At 45.0% G+C, this 27,904-nt stretch overlaps 1 protein-coding gene across 1 annotated transcript; it reads left to right on the plus strand.

Annotated features, from left to right (window-relative positions):
• Nucleotides 1-30: 30 nt before the first annotated feature.
• Nucleotides 31-27,904, plus strand: PSMA5 (proteasome 20S subunit alpha 5). The gene is made up of 9 exons (XM_069238371.1): nucleotides 31-194; nucleotides 3,392-3,458; nucleotides 13,807-13,933; nucleotides 21,900-21,967; nucleotides 23,879-23,986; nucleotides 24,507-24,565; nucleotides 24,843-24,945; nucleotides 26,834-26,920; nucleotides 27,596-27,904. Exons 1-9 carry the CDS (start codon nucleotides 166-168, stop codon nucleotides 27,671-27,673), a joined length of 726 nt encoding a protein of 241 aa, XP_069094472.1. The 5' UTR covers nucleotides 31-165; the 3' UTR covers nucleotides 27,674-27,904.

The following is a 27,904-nucleotide window of genomic DNA, read 5'->3' on the forward strand; positions in this document are numbered from 1 at the left end:
CCTTGCACATGCGCATTCTGTACTTTGTGGTTGGCGCATGCGCGTTGTGTCTTAAACCGGCAAGCGGGCCTTTGCGGTGTATGAGAGGTTTCTCAGAGACTTTACTCTAGCGATATATGACTAAATCCTGCTGCAGCACCTAACACAGTCGTCCAAGAGTCTACAATGTTTCTCACGCGCTCCGAATATGACAGGTAATAATCTGAGGGTGGGATGGGGATCTGTGTCGGCCTATAGGTGGCTTAAGTTGTGGTGGTGTAGGCGTGAGATGGTAGATGGGACTTGTGACTGGAGGTTCTGGGTTCTGTAAGGTCTCGGGGTTAGCAGTGGAGGATAGATACTTCGCGTAAGCCGTTAGGTGGGTGACTGTGTTCAGAGGAGTCAACACTTCAAGTATCCCAAGAGGAGTTTATTTCTTAGCACAAAGTTTTCAATCTTTGTGACAACTCCGGAAGTGACATTACTAGAAATGCTGTAACCAAAATTAATGTTTCTGAAGGGCACGGTTATATCTATGCGGTACCGAGCATTTTCTGGAGCTTTACGAAAATAACAAAAAAATCACAATCTGCGTTGTGTGCAATAAACTACTGAAGCTATCTTATTGACATTGGAATGGAATCTGTGATATTGAGCATACACAGATTGCTGTTGCAGACACCCAACTGAACTATCGCATTGGGTTTGAAGCATGTTATCGGCAGTTTTCTCAGTTCGTTGAATGCGGTGAACTCACGACTGTTTATTTCTAGTGTTCTTAAATTCTGCCTGATACAACATGCAGAGACTTTGAAGTCTGGATGCATTGAAGGGCTCAAAGCCTAGATACTGTTCTGAGAACAGTCCTTACTTGCCCCTTGCAAACCTACTAGTGCTTGAATTCCCAACAAATACATTGAAAAATGGGTGACATTTCAGAACCAAGCAGAACCTATGCCATTAAATTTAACAACTTAATCAGAATGGAGAACTAAGCTATTTTAGTGTGACACAAGCAATTTAAAGACTTTTGGTGAATTACACATGTTTTACTGGTAGAGTTACTGCCACAGTGACCCCTCATACTCGGATAGAGGGTCCGTAGTAGGCTATAAGGGACAGTAAATCAACTGGCAGTCAGTGAGGGGCTGAAGTGGGTGATTGGTCTCATGTAATAGGGTTTTTAGAGTGCAGTGAGTTGGTAGACTCGGTGATTGGGTGCCAGTGGCAATGCCATGAGAGAGGTAGGCCTGTGCAGATAGTGCCCTAGGTTGCTGGTGGTCTCTTGAGTGAGAGGCATGTTTATGTGATAGGCGCAACAGTCTTTTGTACAGAATAAAGAGTACCGTAGAGGGTTTTGAGGATTGAACAAACGTCCTCCAATTGTGAGATATATTTTCCCTGATCCTATAGCTGGATTAGTTCATTTTTGGAAGAATTGTATATGGCATGTATAGCCCTTGCTCATTGAAGTGGGCATGTTCTATGAATCTTACTTATGTCTATTCTCGGGAGCAGTGTTCTAAGTGGGCCTGGACTGAGCATGGAATAGTTTAAAAAACACACATTGAACCAGTGCCCTAGGGGCCCACTGTGTCTGTCCTGAGGTAAAAAATAAAATAAAAATTACCTGCCTTCCACACCCAGGAACTGCAGGGTAAACTGGATGTCTTCTTGGTGACATGGGCATTAAGAAACATAATGAATACTGTTGTTAATATGTGTTTTCCAGAACCTAAGATACTGTGTCATTTCAATTGAAAAACGTGCTTGATAAGCCATAACAAGTAGCCGGGGTGCAGTTTTTTTAAATATACCTTGTTGCTAAGGATTTATTGCTTATGGCGGAGCATTGTGGTGCTTTATAAACTGTTAAACAGTATGGGAAGGCAACAAAATATTGTATTTGTCCTGAAAGACTGTATTCATGAATCTGTTCTACAAGGTCTTGCTAAACCCCATGATTCGGTTTCATATGTATTTGCCTCTTGTGGAAGATTCTTGGATACCTTTCTTGTATCACATACATTTGTTTATCCTCCTCAAAGCAGTGGCCATTAGCGATATTGTACCAAGCATGTGTAACAGGTATCTCTTGGGCTTTGCCTTAACGTTTTGGTACAAGACTGGTGTGCTCCTCAGTCCATCTGTACATGTTTATTTTGTGTTAAGTTGTCATCAGCAAATATCTTTAGTCATCTGGAATCCGAGTACGTCACAAAAAGAGGCTTTGTGGCAATATCTAGTTTCAGCATTGTAATTAGAATGTATTCGTTTGTTGTGTTGTACACGCGTGCCTGCTTTGCAACCTCTTGTTTTAGGAAAATATACCTCCAAGTGTAGGTGTGTCTCGTGTGCCTGATTTATCATAAGCAGCCTTTCTTTACTTGCACTTCCTTTTAGTGCCATGGAAATATTTATATTTGAAGATGATAAACAAACCTGGGCTACTCTGATTATGCAACAACATGAGATCTCTGAAATTTTCACCCTTCCGAACATCGATAGCACTACTCATTTCTTTGTCCTTGTCAAACACAAATTAACATTTTGGGCCTGTTCCTTTTTCTGACCCCACTCTTCTCTTTTTTTGCATACAAATGCTTCCCCCTCACTATTGAATTCATTTTAACTATGTAAACGTTTTCAGGGTCGTTGCCACAAGCTGTTTGTTTTGAAACTGATAAGTCAGAAGTGTGTTCTTTACTGAAATGGGTTTTTTAATACTAGGGCAGTTTTTTGTGTGGGATCTGTTGTTTACCATTGGGTTTCTGAGGCCAGAATACTAATGAACACAATTGAAATTACGTACTCCATTTAATCTGAAGGAATAGTGAAATGTATCATTAGTAGATCAAGTTTTCAGGTCCAGCTTGCCAAGAGTCACGAGTTGACCCACTCTTTGGTAGTCGTTTGTCCTTGGAAGTACATAAATTTCAATACACAAAATCGCCACTTCACCTCCATTTGTAGACGTTTATACATTTGAGCTTGTAATTAGCCAATGGAAGCAACAGACGTGAAACAGCTACGGTAAAGCTTGACCGTGTACACGATTTGTCAAAAGTAACCTGTGAATTGGCCATTTAGCATGTTCAGTGAGCTCGTTGGCTACTTTTTCTATGTAGGTTGCTCTTACCCTCAATTTTAGACAATTCGGAATTACGCACGAAGATCCCTAATGCCGTACGCGGGATACCTGCCCTGGCACAGTGGGACACCTATACTTTCTGCAAACATTACCACCATTCTGCATCTTCCCACTATATCTCTGTTGATTCTCTTTCTGTTAGCCATGGTTACATAATCTCTCCCCCCTCCAATTTATGAGTAACGAAAAGTATATTAAATCTGATTGTCCCTTCTCTGGGCGCAGCCAAAAGATGTGTTTTTTTATTTTCTCTCTCGACAGGGGCGTCAATACCTTCTCTCCCGAAGGGCGGTTGTTTCAGGTGGAATACGCCATCGAGGCAATAAAGGTATTTACGGTTTCTTCTCAATACTATCTTGCTATTTTCTTTCTCTTTGTTGTGCTGTCCAAGTTCTGATTTGTGCTGATTTGAACTGTGGTGTTACTTACATAGCAATTATGACGTGTGTTATGTCTAATATGTAGTTGCTGATAGTCTGCTGTGCTCTTCACAAATCCTGTCGTGTTCTCGTTTGCTGAGAATAGGCCTTTGACGTTTGCTGAGTCATTAGGCCGCATCTACCATTGATCCGAAACTGAAAGCAAGTTCCTGTTCTGTGCTAAGGACTTTGTGTGCTTCCTACGTTTTTTTACGGAGCCCATCTTCCTGCATGAACCCGTTTTAAAGAGGCAGGTGTAACCTTTCATCGAGCCCCTTTTCTGGTTGCTGAAAAGCTGACTAACAACCCGGTGGAAAAACTACATTTTGGTGTAATTACACAGAGCATTTGTAGATATCTTGGAGAGACCAGAATATTCCTTTCTTTTAGTGCACTACCTAGACTCCCGAAGTAGCTGGGGTGTCTGTTCAAAGCCTGTGCTCATAGTGTCTTTTATTGCAAAGAAACCCTATAGTAGTTTCGGAGGATTGTATAGTGGGGTAGGGATTTACTTGACAAACAGGTATACACACAGTTGTTGCGACAAACAGATAACGACAAAATAAAAGGACCGCAGTAGGTACAAAAGGGCAAATTACAACAAATACATGCAAAAAGGCATTGAGATGTCATAGTGGATGGCATAACAGAGTGTGAAGAGTAATGTACAATAAGGATAACCATAGTGCCAAACGAGGAAATGCTGACACGAGTGTAAGAAAGGGGGACATGTAAGGCAAGCAGGGAGCTGGAAAAAGGGCGTGCACTACACGACTAGGTGCTCAGTATGGGACAGACATTGAAACTGTACCGACATGGTGATGAACACTGAAGAGTGAGGTAAATATGTATGGGTTGAAAGAACTGGGTGCGAGATTCACCCAAGAAGTGAGGAGGAATGGACAGCACGCACAGGATCGGCACAGGTAGCATGATTAAGTATCCAAGTGCCTGTTTTTTTCAGGAAGTAGATTTTAAGTGAGGAGTAGGAGCGTTCGCCATATGTAAAGATATGGCATTCACATTTCGGGACTATTACCAGGGAAACAACCCGCAAAATGTGTTAGAACTATGGATTAGTCTCTTGGTGGAAAACACCTCAAAGCATCATTATCTGTTATGGGCATATAAATAATTGTAATTTATTTAGGGCACACTCCTTACTCCATGTCAGTCCTTCCATACTAACGTTCTTTGGCCGCAACTGATTGTACACGTGGATTGACCTTTTTATACATCTTCGAGTTAACAAGTATCTTTTATGAAAGTAGGTAGTAAAGAAAATAAAAATACTCATTGGTTTTGCTCGAGTTCCATCATCCTTTTTATTTACTTAATTATATTATTGGGATCGAAGATCAGCACACCAAACAAAGCCTTCCCTTCGTTTCCATACTACACCCTTTGTCACGTGTGATAACATCAACTGACAATCATAGTAGCTTTTTTTGTAGTTTAAGCCATGCTTCTGTTAAACGCAACTGAGTTTTCGTCATATATGTTCTTAATGTGCGTTCTGGGCAAAGCCGGGGCAGATATGACAGTCTTGCTTGCATCTGGCTATCTAGTTGGCTGGGGGTAAATAGTTTGCTATTACAGTGGCCACATATGTTTTCCTGAGGGCTTAATATTGAGTATCTATATTGGCTTGTTAGAATGTTGTATGAACGCTGTTCCCAGTAGACTTTTAAGTGGTCCGGATGGTGAGCCTCCTCCTCATCCCCCTCCCCCTTCGTACAGTACAGTACTCCTAACCAAAATCTAACACGGCAGGCTCAGATGCACATTTGTGTTGGCTGTTTAAAAAATCGTTCTTAAAATCGTTTTTACACCCGTCTTCTCCGAATTGCTGATTTTATTTTCCTTCAGAAATATTGTTTTTAAAACGTATTAAATCTGATAATTTTATGCCGCGTTAGTTTTGGACATATCCCTGCAACCTACTACGTCCTCTAACAAAAGTTAACAAGATAACTTGATCTAGTAAGACACGTTACTCTGTATCTCAGCCACGTGGCTTGTTGAAAGGTCCTACAGCTGGCTAAGATCGAGATTCAAAGTTTACTAAATATGTGACCGGTAAAGAAACAAGTTCTTCCCTGCAGCCTTAGCTGGTTATTGGCAGGGACTTTTGCCACGAGCTTGCCTAACCATAGTTATTTAGGGCCCTGTTTCTCCTATTGGTGCACTCTTGCAGAATGGGAATCACTGAAACCAACAGATCGCATGCCATTGGGTGCCTTAGCTTCCCTCGGCATCCCTAACAATTTTTCCCAGAGGTGCTTTTGTCCCTGTGCACATGTTGGTGGCCAAGAGTGCATGTTTCGAACCGGCAGAAACAGTGTGCTTGCTACGAGCAAAAGTGATTGTATAGCTTGTATTGACTACCAAAGGTTTTTTTCTTGCCTAAGTTGGCCATCTCTTCATGAGAGCCAATTCCATGGCTGAACATATTCTGAGTCATCAGGGATTGGAGGTATTCTAATATGTACATATAAATATAATTTTCTTGCTTGCATGTATATTGACAGAAATCCAATAAAAAAATAAAGGATTTTAAATACAAAAAATATATGTATTTTATAGATGCTCAGTAGTTAAAAACCATTGGATACAAAATTGCTAAAATAATTCTTGCACATACAATAATAGTCATGTAAACCTTCACGTTTTACCAATGTTTCATGAGTTGAATTCACTGGATTTTGAGTTTTTCCATTAAAAAAACAAAAGATAACCAAGAGATCAGGCTATATATCATGAACATTTGGCAGAATGATTGTCTAATTGCAGTCTCAAATTAGTTGTCATCTTTACATGAGACGTTCTAGAAGAGCTCAGCCAAAGGAGCAGGTTGAGTAACTTGAATAATGTACTCGACCTAACTGTAATGTACTTGATCTGTAAACAGGTCTCAAATTGTGTGATCCTAGGCAAATATTTTAGCTACAGAGTGACTGTTTTTTTCATTCTCACATATGAGTGCACCTTCAAATATATGAGCTCAGCATTTCTGCTGTACAAAAAAATCTTTTGTTTAGGTAAATAGATTAAACATTTGATCCATGTATAAGAATCTAGCCCCCTATGTACGGGATACATGATCCATGATTTACCTATTAGTTTACTAATAGAATTGCCATCAGGGCAGGAGTGTTTCTCAGTTTATGATTAAACACACACTTTAGATAAATATATTACTAAAGCATGACGTGGTAATACTGTCATTACAGACAGTAATTTTCCAAGAAAGGTCAAAAAACCTTACCTTTAACTTGCAGCTTTGCTGATAAAACTATATAATGTATTAAAAATCTGTGAGAATTGGGTTTTGGAAGACATATTTATCCTTTGCACATCACCAAGTAAAGTGTTCTGATTTGTTTTCATCTTGTAAACAGTGGGCTTTCACAGCTACTGAAATATATATTTCGAAATGCATGTACATTTGACTTAGTTCGCTGCCAGGCCTTTTCCCCTCATGTGCTGTGCCTTTTTTAGGCTATTTGGGGCAGTTTGCGCTTAGGCCCTCATAACTTTTTGTTCACATAAGCTACCAACGCCAAATTTGCATCCTTTTTTCCAACGTCCTAGGGATTCTAGAGGTACCAAGACTTTGTGGGTTCCCCTGAAGGAGACCAAGAAGTTAGCCAAAATACAGCAAAACATTTGTTTTTGTTTTTTTTTTTGTTAAAAAAAATGGGGAAAAAGGGCTGCAGAAGAAGGCTTGTGATTTCTTTCCCCTGAAAATGGCATCACCAAACTGTTTGCGGTGGTAAAATCACCAGCTTTCAGGAACAGGCAGACCTGAGTTAGAAAACACAATTTTGACATTGTCCTGGGACATACCCCATTTTTACTATTTTTGTGTGCTTTCAGCCTCCTTCCAGTTAGGGACAGAAATGGGTGAGAAACCAATGCTGGATCACAGAAAGCTAAACATTTCTGGAAAGTAGTCAAAATTCTGAATTCAGTAAGGGGTCTTTTGTGTAGATCCTACAAGTGTTTCCTACAGAAAATAACAACTGGAATAAAAGAATATTGAAATTTAGGTGAAAAAAACCAGCCATTTTTCCCCACGTTTTACTCTGTAACTTTTTCCTGCGATGTCAGATTTTTTAAAGCAATATACCGTTACGTCAGCTGGACTCTTCTGGTTGCGGGGATATAAAGGGCTTGTAGGTTCATCAAGAACCCTAGTTAGCCAGAGCCAATAAATGAGCTGCACCTTGCAATGGGTTTCATTCTATACCGGTTATACAGCAGTTCATTTGGTGAAATATAAAGACTGAAAAATAGGTCTTAAGGAAACCTTTGTATTTCCAAAACGACCACAAGATAAGGTGTTGAAAAGCAGTGGTTATTTGCACATCTCTGAATTCCGGGGTGCCCATCTTAGCATGTGAATTACAGGGTATTTCTCAAACAGATGCCTTTTTTTACTCACTGTCTTACATTTGGAAGGAAAAAATGTAGAGAAAGACAAAGAGCAATAACACTTGTTTTGCTATTCTGTGTTTCTGAAAACTAGATACCCGAGGGAGTCCAGGGAGGTGTGACTTGCGTGGATCCCCCAATGTTTTCTTACCCAGAACCTTCAGCAAACCTCAAATTTAGCTAAAACATCATATTTTTCCCACATTTCTGTGTATGATCACAGCACCGGGACAAATTTCATACCACCCAACATTCCCCTCAGTCTCCCGGTAAAAATGATACCTCATTTGTGTACGTGGGGCAAGTGTTTGTGACAGGGAAGAGCCAAAAACATGTTGAAATTGAGGGGGAACCAAAGTGGGTCCAAAAGGGCAGTTTGAAAAAAAACATTTTTAGGCTGACAAGTGCAGCAGAATTTTTATCGGTATAGATGAGACAATGCTGGGTGGTAGGAATTTTGTGGATTCCTGCAGATTCCAGAAGGTTCCATCACAAAAATGTGGGGAAAATGTGTGATTTCCAGCAAAGTTGGAGGTTTGCAGGGCATTGTGTGTAAGAAAATGGTGTGGGGTGCATGTGAAACACACCACCCTGGAATTACCCAGATGTTTAGTTTTCAGGTGTGTCTAGGACGCTGCCATGTAGAAAAATCCACAAGACCTAAAGTCCAGCTCTCCCCATTCCAAGTGGGAATAATTTGAGAGTTAGACAAGCTCTCATGGCCCAAATGTAAAACCAAAACCCAAAATAATCAAATGTTTTCTTGCTTGCTGTGGGATAAGACGTTTTAGTGTGCAAGGGAAAACTGAAAGACTGTTACCCCCTTCAGTTGGGGTGGGAGCATAACCAGACCCATGCTGGTTGGTAGCCGCCACCCCCAAAAAATGATCCCTGGTGCCCATACCTGGTGTTTTTTTGTTTATTTTTTAAATTTCCAAAACGTTAATGTTATCACTGAAATATTTACCTGTCTATAACGTTACTTTTACCTCCTGTTTTTTTTCAGTGATATGTTTATATACTAATATGTATTGACACTTGTTTTGGCAAATCAGCCAATCCTAGAGCGGTGCACTGATTTCTGTGCTCATTGGTTGTGGAGTCTGTGCCTACCTGTCCAATGTGTAAGCAAGGTAGAGCAATGCTCTGCTGATGAGTGGATACCAAACAGCCAATCCTAGAGCTGGACAGATTTCTTAAATGTGCATTGGCTGCAGAGTGTACGTGGCTCTGCGGTGTTGGAAGCACTCATAAGGGCCCCGCTCTGTTTGTTTTCAACAGTGTATCGGGGCAGGCAGCAGAGGGTTAAATCACCAGTCTTAATTACCAGTCTTAACAGACGTCTGATAACAGAGGGTGCAGGTTCCACATCCCTCCGGTATCCGTCCATACCAGTGCTTTATGGCTGCTGCGGTGAAATGATTCACTGCTGACTGCTTGAGCACATCTGCCGCCCAGGAGAAAGGGCATACAAGCTCTCCTACAACCTCATCCCCTTCAGGTTTCCCTAACCTCGAGACCTGCTGCCATGACTTTCTTCCAGAGTCGCCTGGTGCTTTTGTCACAAGTCTGCGTGTAGCTTAAGGACCTTGAGCTGTTTGTGGAGCCGGAGGAGGATCCTCAATCAGAGCACCTCCGCAGCACTAAGATGTTTCCTAACACTATTATCGAGTCGCTGCTGTGTGGTTGTTTACATATACTATCCACGGTGACTCACGGAGGCGGGCGCTGACCAGGATTCTTCACCTTCAATGAGTACACGATAAAACATGATTGTAATTAATTAATACCACTGAACAGTAAATACGTAAAATAGTGGAATTTTCCGAAATGAACCAAAATGCAATGTTCCGAGTATTAAAAACCTCATTCACTCCCACTTTCACTCCGAACTAGAGGTCACTCACATTGTGAAGTCTCCGTACTGCCTTTGACTCAGACGGCTCTGGCTTTATTCAACAATATCTGCCCACTAAATGTTCTCTCAGCTTTTATCCCATCAGCACACGTTTGCCAGACATCTTGTATGAGGGAAAGGTGGTAATCGCGTTGTATAGAAAGTGCAGCCCACAGACAGACTTTTCTATAATTGTGTTTTTTTTTCCTGTGAAACATCACAGCGAAGGTTTCCTAATCACCCCACACGAGTATAAGAAAGGCTTGAGTTACTCGCTAACACCCCACCTCTGCAACTCCCTCTGTCTCCCCTATAGTAAAGCTGCTAATGTCCCAACAGAGTGCAGTGCTCTTCAAGTATATCAGCCCTCAGATTAAGCTGGGACACACGTATTGCAGCACCTGCATGTGTTGTCACCCTCTCTGCAGCTACGGTTGTGCAAATGTAATGCCTGTGCACACTCTGCTGTTATTATTTGTCAGATTTTTCAGATGTTTGATCTTCAAAGCAAATATGGTAGGGCAGATACAAACAAAAAGTGCAAACTTTCACAATCCATGACCATCTCATCTAACCTTTGATCATGTCTTTGTGACCCACTCACGTGCTTAGATTAAACTGCAGGAGGGATTACTGTACAACTGTTGCCCTCTTTATTTGAAATACAAATAACACCATGACTTAATTGAATGGAAGGGGGTCTCTAATATAGTCTGCCTTTAACTTCTTGTCTGACATGGCTAAAATATGCTTACTTTGCTTGTGGTAGCACATTAAACTCACACCTATTGGCTTTGCCACTGATTATGTTTAATTTGTCTGTATTGTTACTATGGTTGCACTTTCTTTGAGTTCTCCTCGGTCTCTTTTAGATCCCATTGCTTGGCTTCTTTCACCTGGTTCCGCTGAATTCATGTTTAGTGCACCCCTCCAGCACCATGCTTGCGTAAGGGAGAGGCTTCAGCCTCTGCTCAAACACTAGATTAGCGGGACCCCAGGGCCTACATTTAAAAAATAAAACGGATTCCAGATACATGTACTCGGTGCAGGGGAAATTCCTGTCCCCACAATCAACCACAATCTGTGGGAAAGGCTGAAGAATCTCAGGATAGAAAATGTTGGGGGAGGGGGGCTGAATCGTGCCAAAACAGAGTTTCCATTCATATTTGTTTCCGAGTTAGTTGAAAGGAACAAACTCATATGACCTAATATAATGGTGATATCCACATAACTTGAAATAGGTAAATGCTAGGGGTTCTTCTAGGTAACATGCTTCCTTCAGGGCCATAATCTATTAATGTGACTCGCCCCCGCATCGCCCAAGTATGCCTCATCAAAAGGATCATTCACTTCATTGACCATGCTCTACATTTTCCAATATTCTTATCAGTCTTGTCTTGATTATGCGAATCCAGTCTAGGATGCTGAAATAAAAATATGTCAAAAATTGCATTATTATCGGTTATTTACATTGGTTAACCATTTGACCTTGGGTAGCCATTAAGGTCTAACAATTGTATACATGGTAGTACTCTTGATTGCCACTTGCCCGGCTAATAGGTGCCCTCTCCCAGGTCCTTACATGTTTCACTGCTTTTGCTCTCTGATGTTGTCATCTCTGGGTACCATGCTTTTTCAATGGCTTCCACCAAACTTTGGATTTCCCTTTCTTTAGATGTCCTCGCTGAATCAAGCCTAATTGGCTTCAGTCAGCAGTTGAATACTTGTTTTTAGCAACATTGTTAGAGAATATAAGGTGAATAAAATCCCATTCTTGAAAGGAACCCTAGTGTGGGAAGCCCTATCCGTTCCTAGTGGGTCACTGTTGTTTTATCGCAACTCAGCACACTTGCCAGCAACATAAGTGTTAAATTGGGGATATAAGTGAGTATGTCTTTTGCCTGCTGTAGCGCCATCTAACAGCAGTATTCTGCTACTCTTTGGAGGCAGGGAGCTGTGTTCTGTGGTAACTTCGGCCGGATGAGCCAACCAGCGAAGTGTAAGACCTTGACCTATTGCTGCCCGATTCTGAACTCGCCTAGGTTCGTCTGAGCTAGCGAGTGAAAGCCATTGTGTCTGAGCTACTAGATGATGCAGCTTTCAATCTGGGACCCCCCTGCATTACCTGTCTCATGATGTCTAAGGCCATCCTAAGGCGGCTGCCATTCCAGATCAAGTCTAATAACAAGCTGTCCACCTCTTTAAAATGTTGCCTAGGGAGAATAGTTGGTAAATTAGGATAATAATAAAGGAGAGACTCCAGCATTATCATTTTAAAAAGGGATATCCACCCAGCAACCGTAAGGGAAAGAGAGTAGCAGAAGGTCACTTGAGAGTGGAGAAACCTCATGGCCTGTCCAGTATTGCCCACAATGACGACTGTTCTCTCGAGATAAAACTGTGTTTCCAAGTGTTTGAAGGTGGATGCCTCCCATTTTTACCGAGTAAATATAATGGCTCATCCATTGAGTGGTGGGGTCTAGGTCTCAATGGAAACAATCTAGTCTTCTCTCAACTCCTCTTCAGCCCAGATAGGCTGGCTAAAACATCAGTGACATTAATTTCTGTCTCCTTCGGGTACAATAGCAGGTCACCCACAGAGAGAGAGACTTGTGCATGCCACTATTTGAAATTCCCCCAGTTTCCACAGATGTCAGGCGTAGTACAGATGGCTCAATCGCCAGCGTGAGGGGGGGGGGGGATGGAGCAATCTTGCCTGGTGCCCCTCCCTGGCATTGCTCTGATATTACACAGCCTGTATGATCCCTTGTATGATCTTAACCCATCTGTGGAAGGTGCTTCCGATACCATAATGGTCTTAACACCTCATGAAGGTATCTACAATTTAGGAAATTAAAGGCCTTCTCCATGTCGGCTAATAAAACAGCATCCGGTCACCGCTGAGAGGCCTTTTTCAATATTTTTAAAAGACGGCATATATTTTCTGACATGCTACAGCCTGGGGTGAAGCCACTTTGATCGACATGGATACCGCATGGCATATAAGGAAGCAACTTGTTGGCAAATAGCTTTCAGGGTATTTTATAGCCTATATTTAATATGGAGAGGGAGCGGTATGTGGTTAACTCATCATGGGCTTTCCCGGGTTTTAACGGGCTAACCAGTGCTTCACGAGATGTTAGGGGGGAAAGTCACCAGTTTCAACGCTTCATTGTAAAGCTTCACCAGCTGGGCACCAGATAATCCCCAAAGGAGGCATACAATTCTGTGATTGTGAGCTCAAAATCTCACATGTAAACTCTTTTGTCTTGAACGGGACATTGTCTGATCCATCGTTTGCATGAGTAAGTTCACTTTGTTGAATGCACAAATGTAATGCAAATTGTGCTTTCACACGATTATGACATTTTAAGCAGTCTATTTTCTTTGTCTTATCCAGATTGGTTGAATGTTTTATTCTTTGCTGGCCTTTGTAATTGTTTTGGTTTCTCCAATACTGGCACATGGTCCTTTTCACACCCTCCCAAACCATCTTTCTTTCTCTCACAGGCACACTGCCAGAACATAATCCTCATTACACCCAACGGGTGATCCGCTACACCAGCACATATACACTTACATTCGAACACACACACCGGTCACATAAACACACACACAGGTCACTTTTTACACACTCACTCTGAGGGAAGCGTGCATTTGCTGTAACTAAAGTGTTTGTGTGTGGCAATGTTCGTTACTGCTGCCTGTGCTTAATGGTTGTAAAATATTCTCTTATTGCTCACCATGTTGTACATGTACTATACTTTAATAGAGAGTCTGTAACTTTTCCCGCATTCTTGGAATGATGATCGCTGGTTTCCTCGGTTCTGTGAAGACGCATTTGCGTCTGCCTCTGTGTAACTCCTGTTTGGATTGACCTTCGTGATGCTCACAATTGCCCTCACTGTGTCTGCTCCTTCCAGCTCGGATCTACTGCGATTGGGATCCAGACCTCCGAGGGAGTATGTTTGGCTGTGGAGAAGAGGATCACGTCCCCACTCATGGAACCTGCCAGCATAGAAAAGATTGTGGAAATAGATTCTCACATTGGTAAGCATGCCACCCGCTTGGCCCTGTAACCGCCCGTGTGGAAACAGTATTCCACTTTCCAGCGCTTTATTGGGACTAGACGTTTACTTTACTACCCGCTGGCCTCTTTTGCTTATGATAACGTAACTCGTCATTTGCATTACTAAAGATAAACGTGACTGTAAAGTTGTGTTGTGCATTGCACCTTCTGTGCTGTACCTCCTTCCTCCCAGTCTTTCACGTAAGCAAATTCTGATCAATCATCACTTCTGCACTTTAGGAATTCAAAATTTGACGGACTGTATGTAAGTAAGCACAGTCCATCGGGCACAGTGTGCTCCTGTCTGGAGTCTGTATCCAGGTGTATTCCAGTGCCCTGAGCAGTATCCAGGAGTGATACTGCCAGCAGTAGCCCAGTGTCCAGCTGGGTCAAACGTATGCAGTGTTCAGGGATGAAGTTCAGCTGCTGTGTGTAGATCGTGTGAAGCAGAGCTGCAACGTGTAGCAGTGCTTGGGGAAAGAATTGGCTTTGTATACTGACCAAGGTAACTGCTGTATGAGGCACAAAACCCACGTTCTCGAGTTGGCTTGTTACTCCATTTAAGTCCGAGTGATCGAGCAAGCTTACCTTTGTGCTTCAGCTGTATAAGTAGCAGATTGTGCATAACCCGAGTTTTACTCACAGTCCTCACCTGGTGCTGCAGATAGGCGATTTTGTGGATCGAGGGATTAGCTAAAACAAAAACAAAATACACCCGTTTACCTTTCTCATTATTTAACTTCGCAAAAATACTTTCTCCTTCGGCTACCCCTTAACTTTCCTCGAATCCTTTGCTCGTGCCTCCTTATCAGAGTGGTGATCTGTTATCCATTTAAAAGAATAGCAGATATTAATTCAAAGAAACGGGCAACCAAGGATATCTGAACAAATAGATTGAAAGTCAGGAGTCACAGACACGCACACACAGCCCCCCCACACACCTCCCTTTAGCATAGATGTCCAGAGCGGTAGCGTCCTTAATTCGGGATGGCCAGACTTTTGGTTAGTTGAAGGGTGTCTGGGCAGGAACTGTCGGGCTATTAGGTAACTCTGTATACGTTTTTAAGATGCTGGGGGAAAAAGGGAGTTCTCTAATATCAAATGGGGACAAAATGCCAATGTAATGTAATATAACCACGAGCGAGAAGGTTCTGAACTGGGACATAGCTCATGGCTAGTCAAGTGGTGTTGAGAAGCAGAACAAAGGACGTGGCCGGTAGATATCACTGTGGCTAATAAAGGTATAGCTCATGAATAGTCTAGAAAAGCAGAAGGACTGAGTTGAGCAGGTTGCTGTACTTGGCTGGCGAAAAGCCAACCCACCTGGTGGAATGTGTAGTGATGTCAATAAAGGTTGAAGACTGTTCATATGGTTCTACCATGTCTACTTCTTTCATGCTGTCTGTTATGCTTAACAGTTCCTCTGCACCCCACGGGCATCGACACACCTTTACAGTGCTCCAGGTCCGGCACATGCAGTGGCCTTAATTGTGCAATATTAAACAACAAAACTCGAATGAAATACATTGTGTCCTCTGTCACGCTGTTTCCACTACAGACGCAGGATGCTTAAATGTTCTGCTCATGCCGGCTAGAATAGTGGTGAACAATTAAATGAACTGTTGTCTCTGTGAGTTGCCCATTTAAAAAAAAAAAAAAAACAAATACGATTTTGTTTTCCGTATTGTTATATGTCAGCATATATTAATGTCATCATGCCACAAAAAGGCTTCCGGTATCCCCATGCTTTCATTGAGTTGTGATGATTCCTAAAATGCCCCCAGTAAATTATTGTCCCTCGATGAAAGACCACCAAATTTAAGTCTGTCTGAAATGTACAGTCACTGTATATATACCGCTTACATTGATATTCCTTTTAAATAAAGTGTACCCTACATAAACGTGAATCTTTTTAAGTATTAAAGGTCATTGTTATTTCACTACACATCGTGCAATATTAATTGCATGACCTTTACATGGTGTTTTTAATCTGTTCTATTTTTGTAAATTACCACACACATTGAAGTTTGAAAAAACTGTAGGCTCCTAAATGTTGTGTTCATCTTCAATGTATTCAATGTAATGCAAATTATAATTGTTCCCAAGATGCCGTCTCCCTTGACTCGTATCATTGAAGGTTTAGAGAATATGAATAATATTCATAGCATCTGATAGAGACTTCTAGCTGCAGCTTTCTTACCTTAGAATTCCCTGGCGTCCGCTTCGAATCCAGAGTTTTTTCTGAGCAGTACCCTGCGCGCCATCGGGTGGCGGCGTTCCGATCCGCGTGCGTCGTTGGAGCAGTCTATGATGTCACGGTTGTCTATAAAGACGCCGTCTCGGCGTGCGTACGTCAGTTCTTTTCCTTCCGCGCCCGTTAAGCGCAGTTTTGGAAAGAGCTACCATGCTTCGACGGTTTGTCGATGCTTTTTTGACTGTTTGGAGTCATGTCTTAGAGAGAGACAGAATTCAAGCCGTATGGTGCGTGTCATCGCACCATGTCGGTGACGGATCCGCACCGAGTTTGTCTTTGGTGCCTGGAGAAGGACCACGATTCCACCTCGTGCTCCGACTGTCGGGCCATGGCGCTGAAGGCCTTGAGGGAGAGATCCCTTAAGCTTCTTGCGGCCCGACATTCGTCTTCGGTCGGCGCGACTCCATAGAGGTCATGGTCCCGCAGTAGGAGGAGGTCACGGCACCGCTCCCGGAGCCCCAAGTCCTCTTCCTCGCATTCGAGGTCATCCGAAGGTAAGAGGCACAAGAAGAAGAAGAAGTCCAAGCGGACTTCGTCTTCGCTATGCCCGTCGGCCGACGAGGCGTCTAGGGAACGTCGACATTCCGAGCGCAGTTCTGCGGAGCCGTCACCAGGGTCGACTCAGCGTCTTCCCACTTTCCGGGGACCGGATCGATCCCCGCTCAGATAAAAGAATTCTACGAGGCCATGCATCTCGTTTTTCAGTGGGCTGCACCTTTGGGTGGGTCTTCGGACCCCGTGGGGTCAGCAGGGGCCCCTTCGGATTAGACGCCGGCAGCTTTGGCCTCGGCGCCGTTGGGGACCCCAGGATCCGATACCGGATCCGGACCGTCGCCGGTCTCTCACAGTCTGCCTCCTTCGGCACCAGGTCCGACGTCGACGATTCCGCCACCGGCGCCCACCGCTGGCAGCCCCATCCTTATTCCGGATGATCCGGAGCGACTGCGTCGACTCCAACTTCAACAGAGCCAATTCGGCCCAGATCATTGTCTGAGCATTATTTAGAACAGCCAGGCGCAGGAGAGGAATGCGAGGGGTCTGAGGACCCTTTAGAATCTGGATTGCAACAGGACTGGTATAAGGATCTAGGGGAGGCCAGTGGACTGGACACGTCTCCAGATACTGGTATGCTCTCTCCTCCTAATGTGGCTACGGAGGAGGGTGCTTCTTTCGCTATGGTGGTGCGTAGGGCAGCTGAGGTCTTGGACCTAGATTTGCCTACGGTGCCAGTCAGGATGAATATCCTGACAGAAGTGCTTCAGCCGGGGGTGTCAACATCGGAGCCGTTGTTGCCCTTCAATGAGGCTCTTACAGATGTCCTTCTGGGTACGTGGTCCAAACCCAGCACAGGGGCTCCTGTGAATAGGACGGTCAGCCGCCGGCATAGACCCGCTCCCAGCGACCCTAGTTTCCTGACACAACACCCCACTCCTGAGAGCTTGGTTGTCCAAGCCTCTACTTCCCGTGGTGCCTTCCCTTCCGCTCCCCTGGATAGGGAATCCAAGAGGCTGGATCATCTTGGGAAGAAGATGTTTTCTTCCACCAACACCTCTTGCGTATTGGGCCGTTATTCCCATACTTTATGGGATACAGTGGCACAAGTGCTGCCGGGACACTCTCACCCAGGCTGTAAAGGATGGGAGAGATTCAGCCAAGTTTACGATCCAGTGTGGCTTGGACACGACCGACTCGCTGGGCAGAGCGATTTCATCGCCAGTGGCTCTACGTCGCCACGCCTGGCTACGTTCTACTGGTTTTTCAGGGGATGTCCAGTCCAGCTTGATGGACATGCCCTTTGATGGCTCTCGCCTTTTTGGCGAAAAGGCAGACTCCACGCTTGAGAGGTTCAAGGATTCTCGAGCCACGGCCAGATCCTTGGGCCTTTCAGCACCGGCACGACAGCAGTCTGTCTTTCGCCCCTTTTGAGGCTTCAGAAGGGGCGTGGTACCACGCCAGCCACAGTTTAGCCACCGTCCTCGGGCTTCACAGCATCCCGGAAGAGGGCGTGGTCGTGGTACCATCAGACCCAGAGGGTCTGGCCAGAGGTCGGCCGCCACACAGACCCCCTCCACTGCGCCCAAGCCCTCCTAGTGTGGTTCTGCGGGATCATGTCTGTCCAGTTGGAGGTAGGATTCGTTTTCATCTCCCTCAATGGCTTTCCATCACCACGGGCAAGTGGGTCCTGCAGATCATACGGAAGGGCTACTCCCTTCCCTTCCAGTCTTTCCCTCCTTCTATCCCTCCGACAAAGGAATGGCTGATGGAGGACCATCTAGCTTTGCTCCGCAAGGAAGTTACAGCTCTCTTGGCCAAGGGAGCCATAGAAAGAGTCCCGATATCAGAAGTAGGCAGTGGTTGTTATTCCCGCTCCTTTCTGATTCCCAAAAAGAACAAAGGCCTTCGTCCTATCTTGGATTTAAGGGACGTCAATCTCTTCCTCAAGAAGGAGAAATTCAAGATGCTCACTCTTGCTCAGGTTTTGTCTGCCCTAGACCAAGGAGACTGGATGGTAGCGTTGGAATTGCAGGATGCATATTTCCATATTCCTATCCTGCCAGCCCACAGGCGTTACCTGCGGTTCACGGTGGGCCACGAGCACTTTCAGTTTACAGTGCTTCCTTTCGGTCTCACCAGTGCCCCTCGGGTGTTTACAAAGGTGATGGTGGTGGTGGCAGCTCATTTGCGCAAGTCAGGGATTTCAGTCTTCCCCTACCTAGACGATTGGTTGTTGAAGGCTCCTACGTCCCAGGCTCTCATCACCCACCTCCAGACGACGGCGGACCTCTTGCATTCGCTGGGGTTCAATATAAATGTTCCGAAGTCACACCTGACTCCCTGTCAGAAGCTCACTTTAATCGGAGCTGTTCTGGACACAGTGCCAGTATCGGGATTATCCTCCCGATCAGCGGGTTCAGGATATTCAGGTTATGATTCCGATGTTTCGGCCTCTATCCTGGATCTCGGTGAGACAGACTCTGAGGCTGATGGGATTCATGGCTTCCTGCATCCTGTTGGTCAAGCATGCCAGATGGGGCATTAGGGCTCTGCAGTGGGACCTGAAGTTCCAGTGGGCACAGCTACAGATCTGTAGTGGTGGTTAGTGAACTGCGAGTGGGTCAAGGGCAGACCGCTCTCCCTTCCCCAACCAGATCTAACGGTAGTGACAGATGCCTCACTTCTGGGATGGGGAGGCCATCTGGGGGTGGCGGAGATCAGAGGTCACTGGTCTCCGGCGGAATCCGGGCTCCACATCAACTTGTTGGAGCTTCGGGTGATCCGGCTAGCATTAAAAGCATTTCTTCCTGTTGTGAAAGGGAAGGTGGTGCAGGTGTTCACGGACAACACTACCGCAATGTGGTACTGCAACAAGCAGGGCGGTGTGGGGTTGTGGACCCTTTGTCAAGAGGCTTTACGTCTCTGGACATGGCTGGAACAGCAGGGCATGACCCTGGTGGTTCAACACCTGGCAGGTTCTCTGAACGCCAGAGCAGACGAACTCAGCCGAAAATGCTTAGAGGATCACGAATGGTGTCTCCATCCGGAGGTGGCGCAAGGACTCTTTCAGCAGTTGGGAGAGCCTTGGTTAGATCTGGTCGCCTCCGTAGAGAACGCACAATGTCAGCAGTTTTGCGCGTTGGAGTTTCCAAGGGGGCTATCGCTAGGCAACACTTTTCGTCGCTAGTGGAGTTCAGGCCTCCTGTACGCCTTTCCGCCTATACTACTTCTGCCCAGAGTTCTCAAGAAAATCAAGAACGACCGGGCCCAAGTAATCCTAGTGGCTCCGGATTGGGCACGGAGAGTTTGGTATCTAGAGCTTCTCAAAATGAGCATTGGTCCTCCAATCAGGCTCCTTCTTTGGGAGGATCTTCTTTCGCAGCAGCAGGGGAAGGTTCTCCACCCGAACCTGTCAACTCTGCGCCTTCATGCGTGGAGATTGAGCGGCGACAGTTGATGGTTTATGACCTCCCTCCTGAGGTCTGTGATGTCATTCTGGCAGCCAGGCGTCCCTCTACTAAGTCGTTCTACGCCTGCCGTGGGAAACGTTTTGTTTCATATTGTTCAGAGAGATCTATTGATCCTCTTCTTCTCTGTCTAACATCCTTTTTGTTTATTTTGTCTCTCTCCCAGCAGGGTCCCTCCTTGGGGACTCTCAAGGGCTATCTTGCAGCCTTATCTGCTTTTCTTCATTTGCCCGATCAATCATCTCTGGTCCCTATAGTACAGAGGTTTTTGAAAGGGCTTGTACATCTATTCCCGCCTGTGCCTTTCGTTATGCCCCAGTGGGATCTTAATTTGGTTCTTACCTTCCTTATGTGTGCTCCCTTCGAGCCCTTGCATAACTGTCCTCTTCACCTGCTAACTATTAATACAGCTTTTTTGGTGGCAATTACATCTACCAGAAGAGTTAGTGAGCTACTGGCTCTGTCATCAAAACCGCTGTATCTCACAATCTTTCCTGAAAAAGTGGTTCTCAGAACTCGTGCCTCTTTGCTCCCCAAGGTGGTGACCCCTTTCCATCTGGGTCAAAATATCACCCTGCCCACCGTCTTTGCACCACCGCATCCCTCTAAGGAAGAGGACCGTCTCCATCGGCTGGACCCAAAAAGGGCGTTATCATTCTACCTTGACCGCACTAAAGAGTTCCGGGTGGACGACCAACTCTTTGTGGGGGTACGTTGGTGCAAAGAAGGTTCTGGCAGTGCAGAAACTATCCATTTTGCGCTGGGTCGTTCTCTGTATAAAAATATGCTACTATTTGGCGAAGAAGCAGCCTCCCGAGGGCTTGAGAGCTCATTCTGCTAGGGGGAAAGCTGCTTCCACTGCGTTAGCACGTGGCGTACCGGTGGTGGACATTTGTCAGGCTGAAACGTGGGCTTCTTTGCACACGTTCGCAAAACACTACTGCCTGGATAGCCAGGTGAGAAGAGAGGGGCATTTTGCCCGGTCTGTTTTGCAAGACTTTCTTGTGTAAAAATCTCCTGCAGACCCACCGCCATGGGTTATAGCTTGGGTATCTATTCTAAGGGAAGGAAGCTGCAGCTAGAAGTCTCTATCAGATGAACAAGTTACTTACCTTCGGTAACGAGGTATCTGGTTGAGACTCTATCTAGCTGCAGATTCCTTACACCCACCCAATTTTTCTCATGTAGATATGTATTTATGTGTACATATGTATATTTTTGATCTTGGCATTTTTTGCCTTTCTTAAAGGCATGAAAGAATTTTTACTCCAAACAGTCAGAGATAAAATACATAATGGTTGGTTCTTCCATGACTGCGCTTCTGGCGTGGGAAGTTGTGTAAAAGAACTGACGTACGCGTGCCGAGGCGGAGTCTTTATAGACAACCGTGACATCATAGACGGCTCCAACGACGCTGACGCCGCCCGCGGATCCGAACGTCTCCGCCCGAAGATGCACGCGCAGGGTACTGCTCAGAAAGAAACTCCGGATTCGAAGCTGACGCCAGGGAATTCTAAGGTAAGGAATCTGCAGCTAGATAGTCTCTACCAGATACCTCGTTACCGAAGGTAAGTAACTTGTTCTTCTGCTTCACATTTGTCCCACACCAACGGTGTCACCCGTGAAAAGGGTTTCAAGTACTTTTTGTTTTCTACCACCAGGGCAAAATGTTGGATTCCTCACCTCTTCGAACCTGCTGACAGCTAACACTAACCTGACCTTCTCTTTCAGGTTGTGCCATGAGTGGATTAATAGCTGACGCAAAGACTTTAATAGACAAGGCAAGAGTGGAGACGCAGGTAAACATTCCTATCTTTCAGTACAATTAGACAGCACAATAATTCAGCTAACTGACAGTGTGGCCACATGCATCGCTGCTCCACATAAAATGCCCTTCTCAGAATAATTAATAGCGGAAGTAACATATAGGATATGTGTTTCAGAGCAAGGAATGGTTCTAGGCATGTGTTAGACATGTGAACTCTGCTCTTCATGGCTGAGGGCTTTGGTCAAGCATTGTGGCACCAGGGCTTATAGGGAGCCTCTTCTACTGTCTAACCGTACTAGACTCTAATACTTTTAATGGCAAGACTCCCCTTAGTTTCTTTAACTCTCTTCGGTAGCTGTAGTAGAGCAGGCCAGGTTCCCCTGTTTCAGCCTTAGTTTCAGAAACAAGTTAATATGTTCTTACACTTATTAAACGTCACTTTTTTTTTTTTTTTTTTTATTGCGTAAGAACCGCCATTGAGAAGCGGTGAAACACAAAATCGGCAAGCAATTAGGATTCCAGAGACTTAAACCCATTTAGGTTTACATCGGTTAATGTGACAAAGCAGTGTAGTAGCTACTGCCTGTACTTAGCTTGTGGAAGTGTTATTCTGTGATTACACATGCCTTGGATCACCACCATGCGTAAAAAGACAATGAATGTATACCGGGAATTGAAGTATTCTAGAAAGATGTAACACAACAGTCACCTGATATCTGGTTGGGACTCTAAAACTCTTCAGTGGATTTTATTGATGATCTCTGGTTTTAGGCTAACATTCTGGTAACGTTCAAATAAACTGGAATAGAAATAGTTTGCTTAATAACTAGTAACTAACAACCTCTCATGTATTGTGTCAATCCACCAGTGTTTGTGTTGGTTCACAAAGTCTGGTTAGGTGTACCATGTGAAAGCAAATGACGATTAGCTTGTAACTGGCGGTTGATGGGCTACTAAGATGGATTTTGGAAGTGTCCAAAGAACCCTTAAGATAGCTATTTCTTGAGATACACCAGTCAGAGTTGGATGATTAATTCACTGTAGGGTGACCAAATCTCGAGAACCAAAAACTGGGACATTTTGCAAAAACAGAAGAAGGGCTACAATTGTACATCTGTGGAGCGGTGTGGAATGAACGCTCTCATCAACACAGGAAGACAGAAGGGGCACTAAGAAAATAAATAAAATGTAATTTAATCCAGAACACCTGGTCACCCTAGTTCACTGCTACCTCCCTACTAACCTAATACGCCTTTGGGGGGGGGGGGGGTGGAGAATAGGCTTTGGAGCGTCATGGCAGGGAGGGACCTTTGGTTACTGTAAGAGGGCCAAAGAAGATTACTGTTTGGATCTTGACTAGCAGTTTCTAACTCTCAGCACCTTACCTGGTGGAACATCTGCACTTCTTGGTCCTGATCTGGATCTGCGCCTCACCTTCTGCTTGTCCTCACAGCGACTGGAATTGTGGCCTCTGGCAGACAGGTGGGCCCCGTGGATTTTTCTACAAAGTATGGAGATCTGCAGATGACTTGGAGGAAGAAATGCAACAGAGTGTCCTCGAAACTGCTTGTGCGAGATGCATGCCCTACAAAAATTATAGGCTGTGTGAAATAGGTTTCTTTCATGTAGGAAAAGCTGTGTTGGCTGTGCCTTTAAAACACAGCCTATGAGGGAGTGTGTGTGTGGTGTGCATCAAACCAAGGAGAAATGATTGGTACTTATATAACGCATGTCCACAAAGTACAGTGTCGCAGACTAATCTGTAGCCTGAGTATGCGAGATCAATGTTCCTCCGAGTAAGTGAAATTGCTCTCCAGACAGTTGGCAGTTTGAGGTTTTTTTGAGGTGGACAATGTCAATGCACTCCCCTCATGGAACAAAGTTGAGGCTAGAGATTTGTAGATCTGGCGGAATAATCTCTCACTCTGTCCTCTGTCTTCAGAACCACTGGTTCACGTACAACGAGACGATGACTGTGGAGAGTGTGACTCAGGCCGTTTCCAATCTGGCCTTGCAGTTTGGGGAGGAAGATGCAGATCCCGGAGCCATGGTGAGTGCGCCTCGCTGGGGAGTTTTACTGATAATCTTCCCTACAGTTTTGCGGAGCAGGTGTCCTACTTGTGCTCTGATATAACCCTGCTCTTTCACAGGACGCGCCGTTCTTCCAGATTCTGTGTTGTCTTGTGTTTGTATCTGCACAACGTAAACGCGTCAAGGGCCTGTCTGTTCCCAGACGCTCTTCGCTTTGCCGAGAACTCTCCTGAGAAGAGCTGCTACCAAAAGTAGTCGCTCGGACGGGCCCAAGCCTGTGAGGCACCGAATCGTTCTCCGCGGTATGGTGCAAGCAAAAACACCTAGAGTACAGTTTATGCTTATAACAGTTTAGCTTGCACGTTTTGCCATGGGCTGCTTAAAATGTACGTCAGTGTCAAGAAGTTGCCTTTGTCGCCTCCACGCGTGACACCTACGTGCTTAGACGCTGTACTTGTGGGTGGGTGTTATCACCACGGTCCCTTCTTGCAGGTGTTCTTCTAGTGATGTTTCTCGCTGTTGTTTTTTTCTCGTTGCAGAGCCGCCCATTCGGAGTGGCCCTGCTGTTCGGAGGAGCGGACGAGAAAGGACCCCAGCTGTAAGTACAGACTTCTCTTGCCTGTAGTAAAGAATTCACTCAGCTTAGGAACTTTACCCGTTCTCGGGGCTTGCGAGGTTAAGAATGGGTAGCTCGACCTGTGTCCGGATAATGTAGAAGGCAGGGAGGGTTATTGGGCGTAATAATAAAGGGTGGGGGGGTGGGGGGGGGGGGGGGGGAGCGGTTGCCGAAAGGTCCGGGTGGAGAGAAGAGCAGTGAGTGACCTCGTGCTGGGGGAACCCCTTCAGACTGTCACCCCTTCCTGTTTTCGTTTCAGCTTCCACATGGACCCTTCAGGGACCTTCGTTCAGTGTGACGCGCGAGCTATCGGCTCTGCCTCCGAGGGTGCACAGAGCTCCTTACAGGAGGTGTACCACAAGGTAAGGAGTGTTGTCTTATTGCAGCTACTGGACCAGTGTGCTTCTGTCCCTCTATCCCCTCCCCGCGTGAATCCAGATGGAAAAGCGTCGAGCACGCATCCCTTTGCCGCCTATCACTTTATTGATTTTTGTTGTTGTTGTGTGTTTGATTGATACTCTGACTTTCCAGTGTCACGGAGTAACGTGGTGTTGCCCACAAGGTGGCACTGTCATTCTGTGAATGGTCGTATGGAATCCTTCCACAGGAACATAGACACTATTCCGAAAGGGAAGAGGGACGTCTATCTACATCAGCCTCTAGGAAGGGCCCCTAAAATGATGTACATTGGCGGCCGCTGCGTTTTCCGCAAAATTGTGGATATGCTTCATAATATGCCATCAACTACTTAATCTGCAGTTTTTTTACAAAACAAATCTTTGTAGCTCAAACGGATCAGAAGTTACTTAAAACGCAGTGACCCGTTGTCTCGCATTGGAAGACAATTTAGTCAACCCTGCCAATTCCAGTGGCCCTGGCTACGGGGGAGCACTTTAGTGTCACAGGGGCTCATGGCTTCAGGTTTGCTCTTCCTGGAGGAACACAATCTTGAAGAGTGGGGATGATTCACGTAAGACAGGAACAGAGAGGAAGGAGCAGTTGTTGAGGATTGGTAAATTCAGCAATGAAGAATGGAAATGACGAACGGGAGGTCTGAGTGTTTGTGCAAGTTTAAGTTTGTAGGAGTGTAGTAAGTCACTGTTGTCTTGAAAAATTAAAATGGCAACGTGTGATGTTAAACCTCAAGGCACCACTGTCACTGAGGACAAGATGTATGGATTATGAATCCCTCGCATAATATTACCATACATTTGAAATCTGAAGAGACATTTTGAAATTGTCTGGTAAAAATCAATGAGCTCCTGCACCATCTCTTTCGGAAGGTGCATAGGTAGACGCTAGGCAGACAGTATCTCACACTTTTTACACTTTCTTCACCAAAACGCTTATAGAAAATTACCACAATTGAATGATTTACTCGTTTGGTATAACATTGCAGGGTCCATGATATTTGATTATTTCTGCTTAGGTGGAACAGTCCTCATTACGTTTTTAACATAACATGGAAGTTAGTAACCACCACTGTACATCTGTCTGTTTGATTTTATTAGCATTTTCTATGATGTTTTTATCTAAGTAATCTTAGTGGCGATTTAGCAAAATAAGTACTAATCTAGCTCAGTTTCTTAAATAGCATTGTTCTCTTTTTAAGGTTAAGATTTGGCTCTATACGCATTGCCAGTGGTAGTTTGTTCCTGGGGCTGATGTTCCCGAGTCACCATTTTTCATGGCTGTTGTAGGGATTCTGTTTTCTCGCTAGCACTCTGTATTCCAGATGTACATCACTTTTAATGAGTGCTTAAAGCAACCTGGAAACTGCCAATCCTGTCAGTGGCCCTATCCTGCAAAGTGAGCAACGCCTGCAATACGCACCTTTCCTGCCCCAGTCAACTGTGTTGACACTGGTCCCTGAGCCCAGCATGGAAGACTGCCTCCTCTGATGAGCAACCCTGCTCACTGGACCTACATGCGTACACTGATGGGTGACTTGGTCTTGAGTGTGTGTTTGACAGTCGTCATTGCAGAGCTAACGACATCTGCACTGCTTTGCTGAGTCAATGCTAGCAGGATTGCATAATCGTTTCATGTAAGCTTCACAGTGAGGGTCCACTTCTGGGTTTAGTCTTGAAGTAATGACCTAGTGGGTACATTCAGTTGAAATGAATGAATGCCTGCAGAATGGTCATATTTGTTAAATGAAAGCCCATGGCTAGCAGCCTGGTGTTAGATTCTGAACACTTAGCTGGCCCTGTGTTCTGATGTTGACTTAAATATGGTGTTTCATTGTAGTCCATGACGTTGAAGGAGGCTATCAAGTCTGCCCTAACCATCCTGAAGCAAGTAATGGAGGAGAAGCTGAACGCCATCAACATTGAGGTAGGTGTGGTCTGAGTGTGAAAATACTGCACAAATGCAGGGGGCTCCTGCCAAAATGATGGTGTCTGCACCATTCTGGCAGAGCCGGCTAAATCTGTGAGTGGTGAAACCTTGTGTTTTGAGGATAAATTGCTGTTGGGACCTTACTTGTATACTTCAACAGTGCTGTCCCTCAGGGCTCTTAGTACACAGTGTGGTAACGTTCTCTGAAGCATTACTTAATATCCTCGTGGCTTTACTCGTACAACACTATATCTGACACCTTTTCTGCGACAGGAAAGCAATGCTCCCCCCCACATGAAATATGCATCTCCTCACTCAGTACTAAACTGGTTATCATGTGGTGCAGCTTGTCCTGCACCGGCTTGCGATCCAGGCCTTTGCACGAAGGGAAGTTCACATAGAAATGTCCCTGCTGCACAGCCAGGTGCGACTCTGTATGGTCCAGTTACAACGCGCTCTCTGTCTGCTGGGCATGATGGAGATTCTGCCTGACAAGTTATTTCTGGAACGGTGGTTTATTTTAAGCTGTGGGCAAGTGTCTGGCCCTGAGTGAGGCTAAGATTCCCCAATGACTGCATCCGTCAGCGAGCACACTGCAGCTGTTCAGCCCGCACATTCATTGGTATCACACTCTGTCCTGCTTCCTAACCTCCCTTCTCTTTCCCTTTGCAGCTTGCAACAGTGGAGCCCGGCAAACTCTTCCACATGTACTCCAAAGAGGAGCTGGAGGAAGTCATCAAAGACATATGAGCCTCTGCAGCACACTGCTCCACTCCACGGCCCAGTGAGGTCATCCAGCCGGGGGGAGGGAAGGGCTGTTTTTTTGTATTTTTGTTTTTCTATCCATGATTCTTAGTTTCTGGTTTGCGAGTGGATGCACCGCACCGAACACATTCGTGTGTCTGGAGTTTGTTCTTACAGATTCTGTACATAATTATAATTCTAGACTGGAAAACAATAAAAATGAAACGTTTTGTTAAA

This window comes from Pleurodeles waltl, chromosome 6 (genome assembly GCF_031143425.1).
Source record: "Pleurodeles waltl isolate 20211129_DDA chromosome 6, aPleWal1.hap1.20221129, whole genome shotgun sequence".
Lineage (NCBI taxonomy): Eukaryota > Metazoa > Chordata > Amphibia > Caudata > Salamandridae > Pleurodeles > Pleurodeles waltl.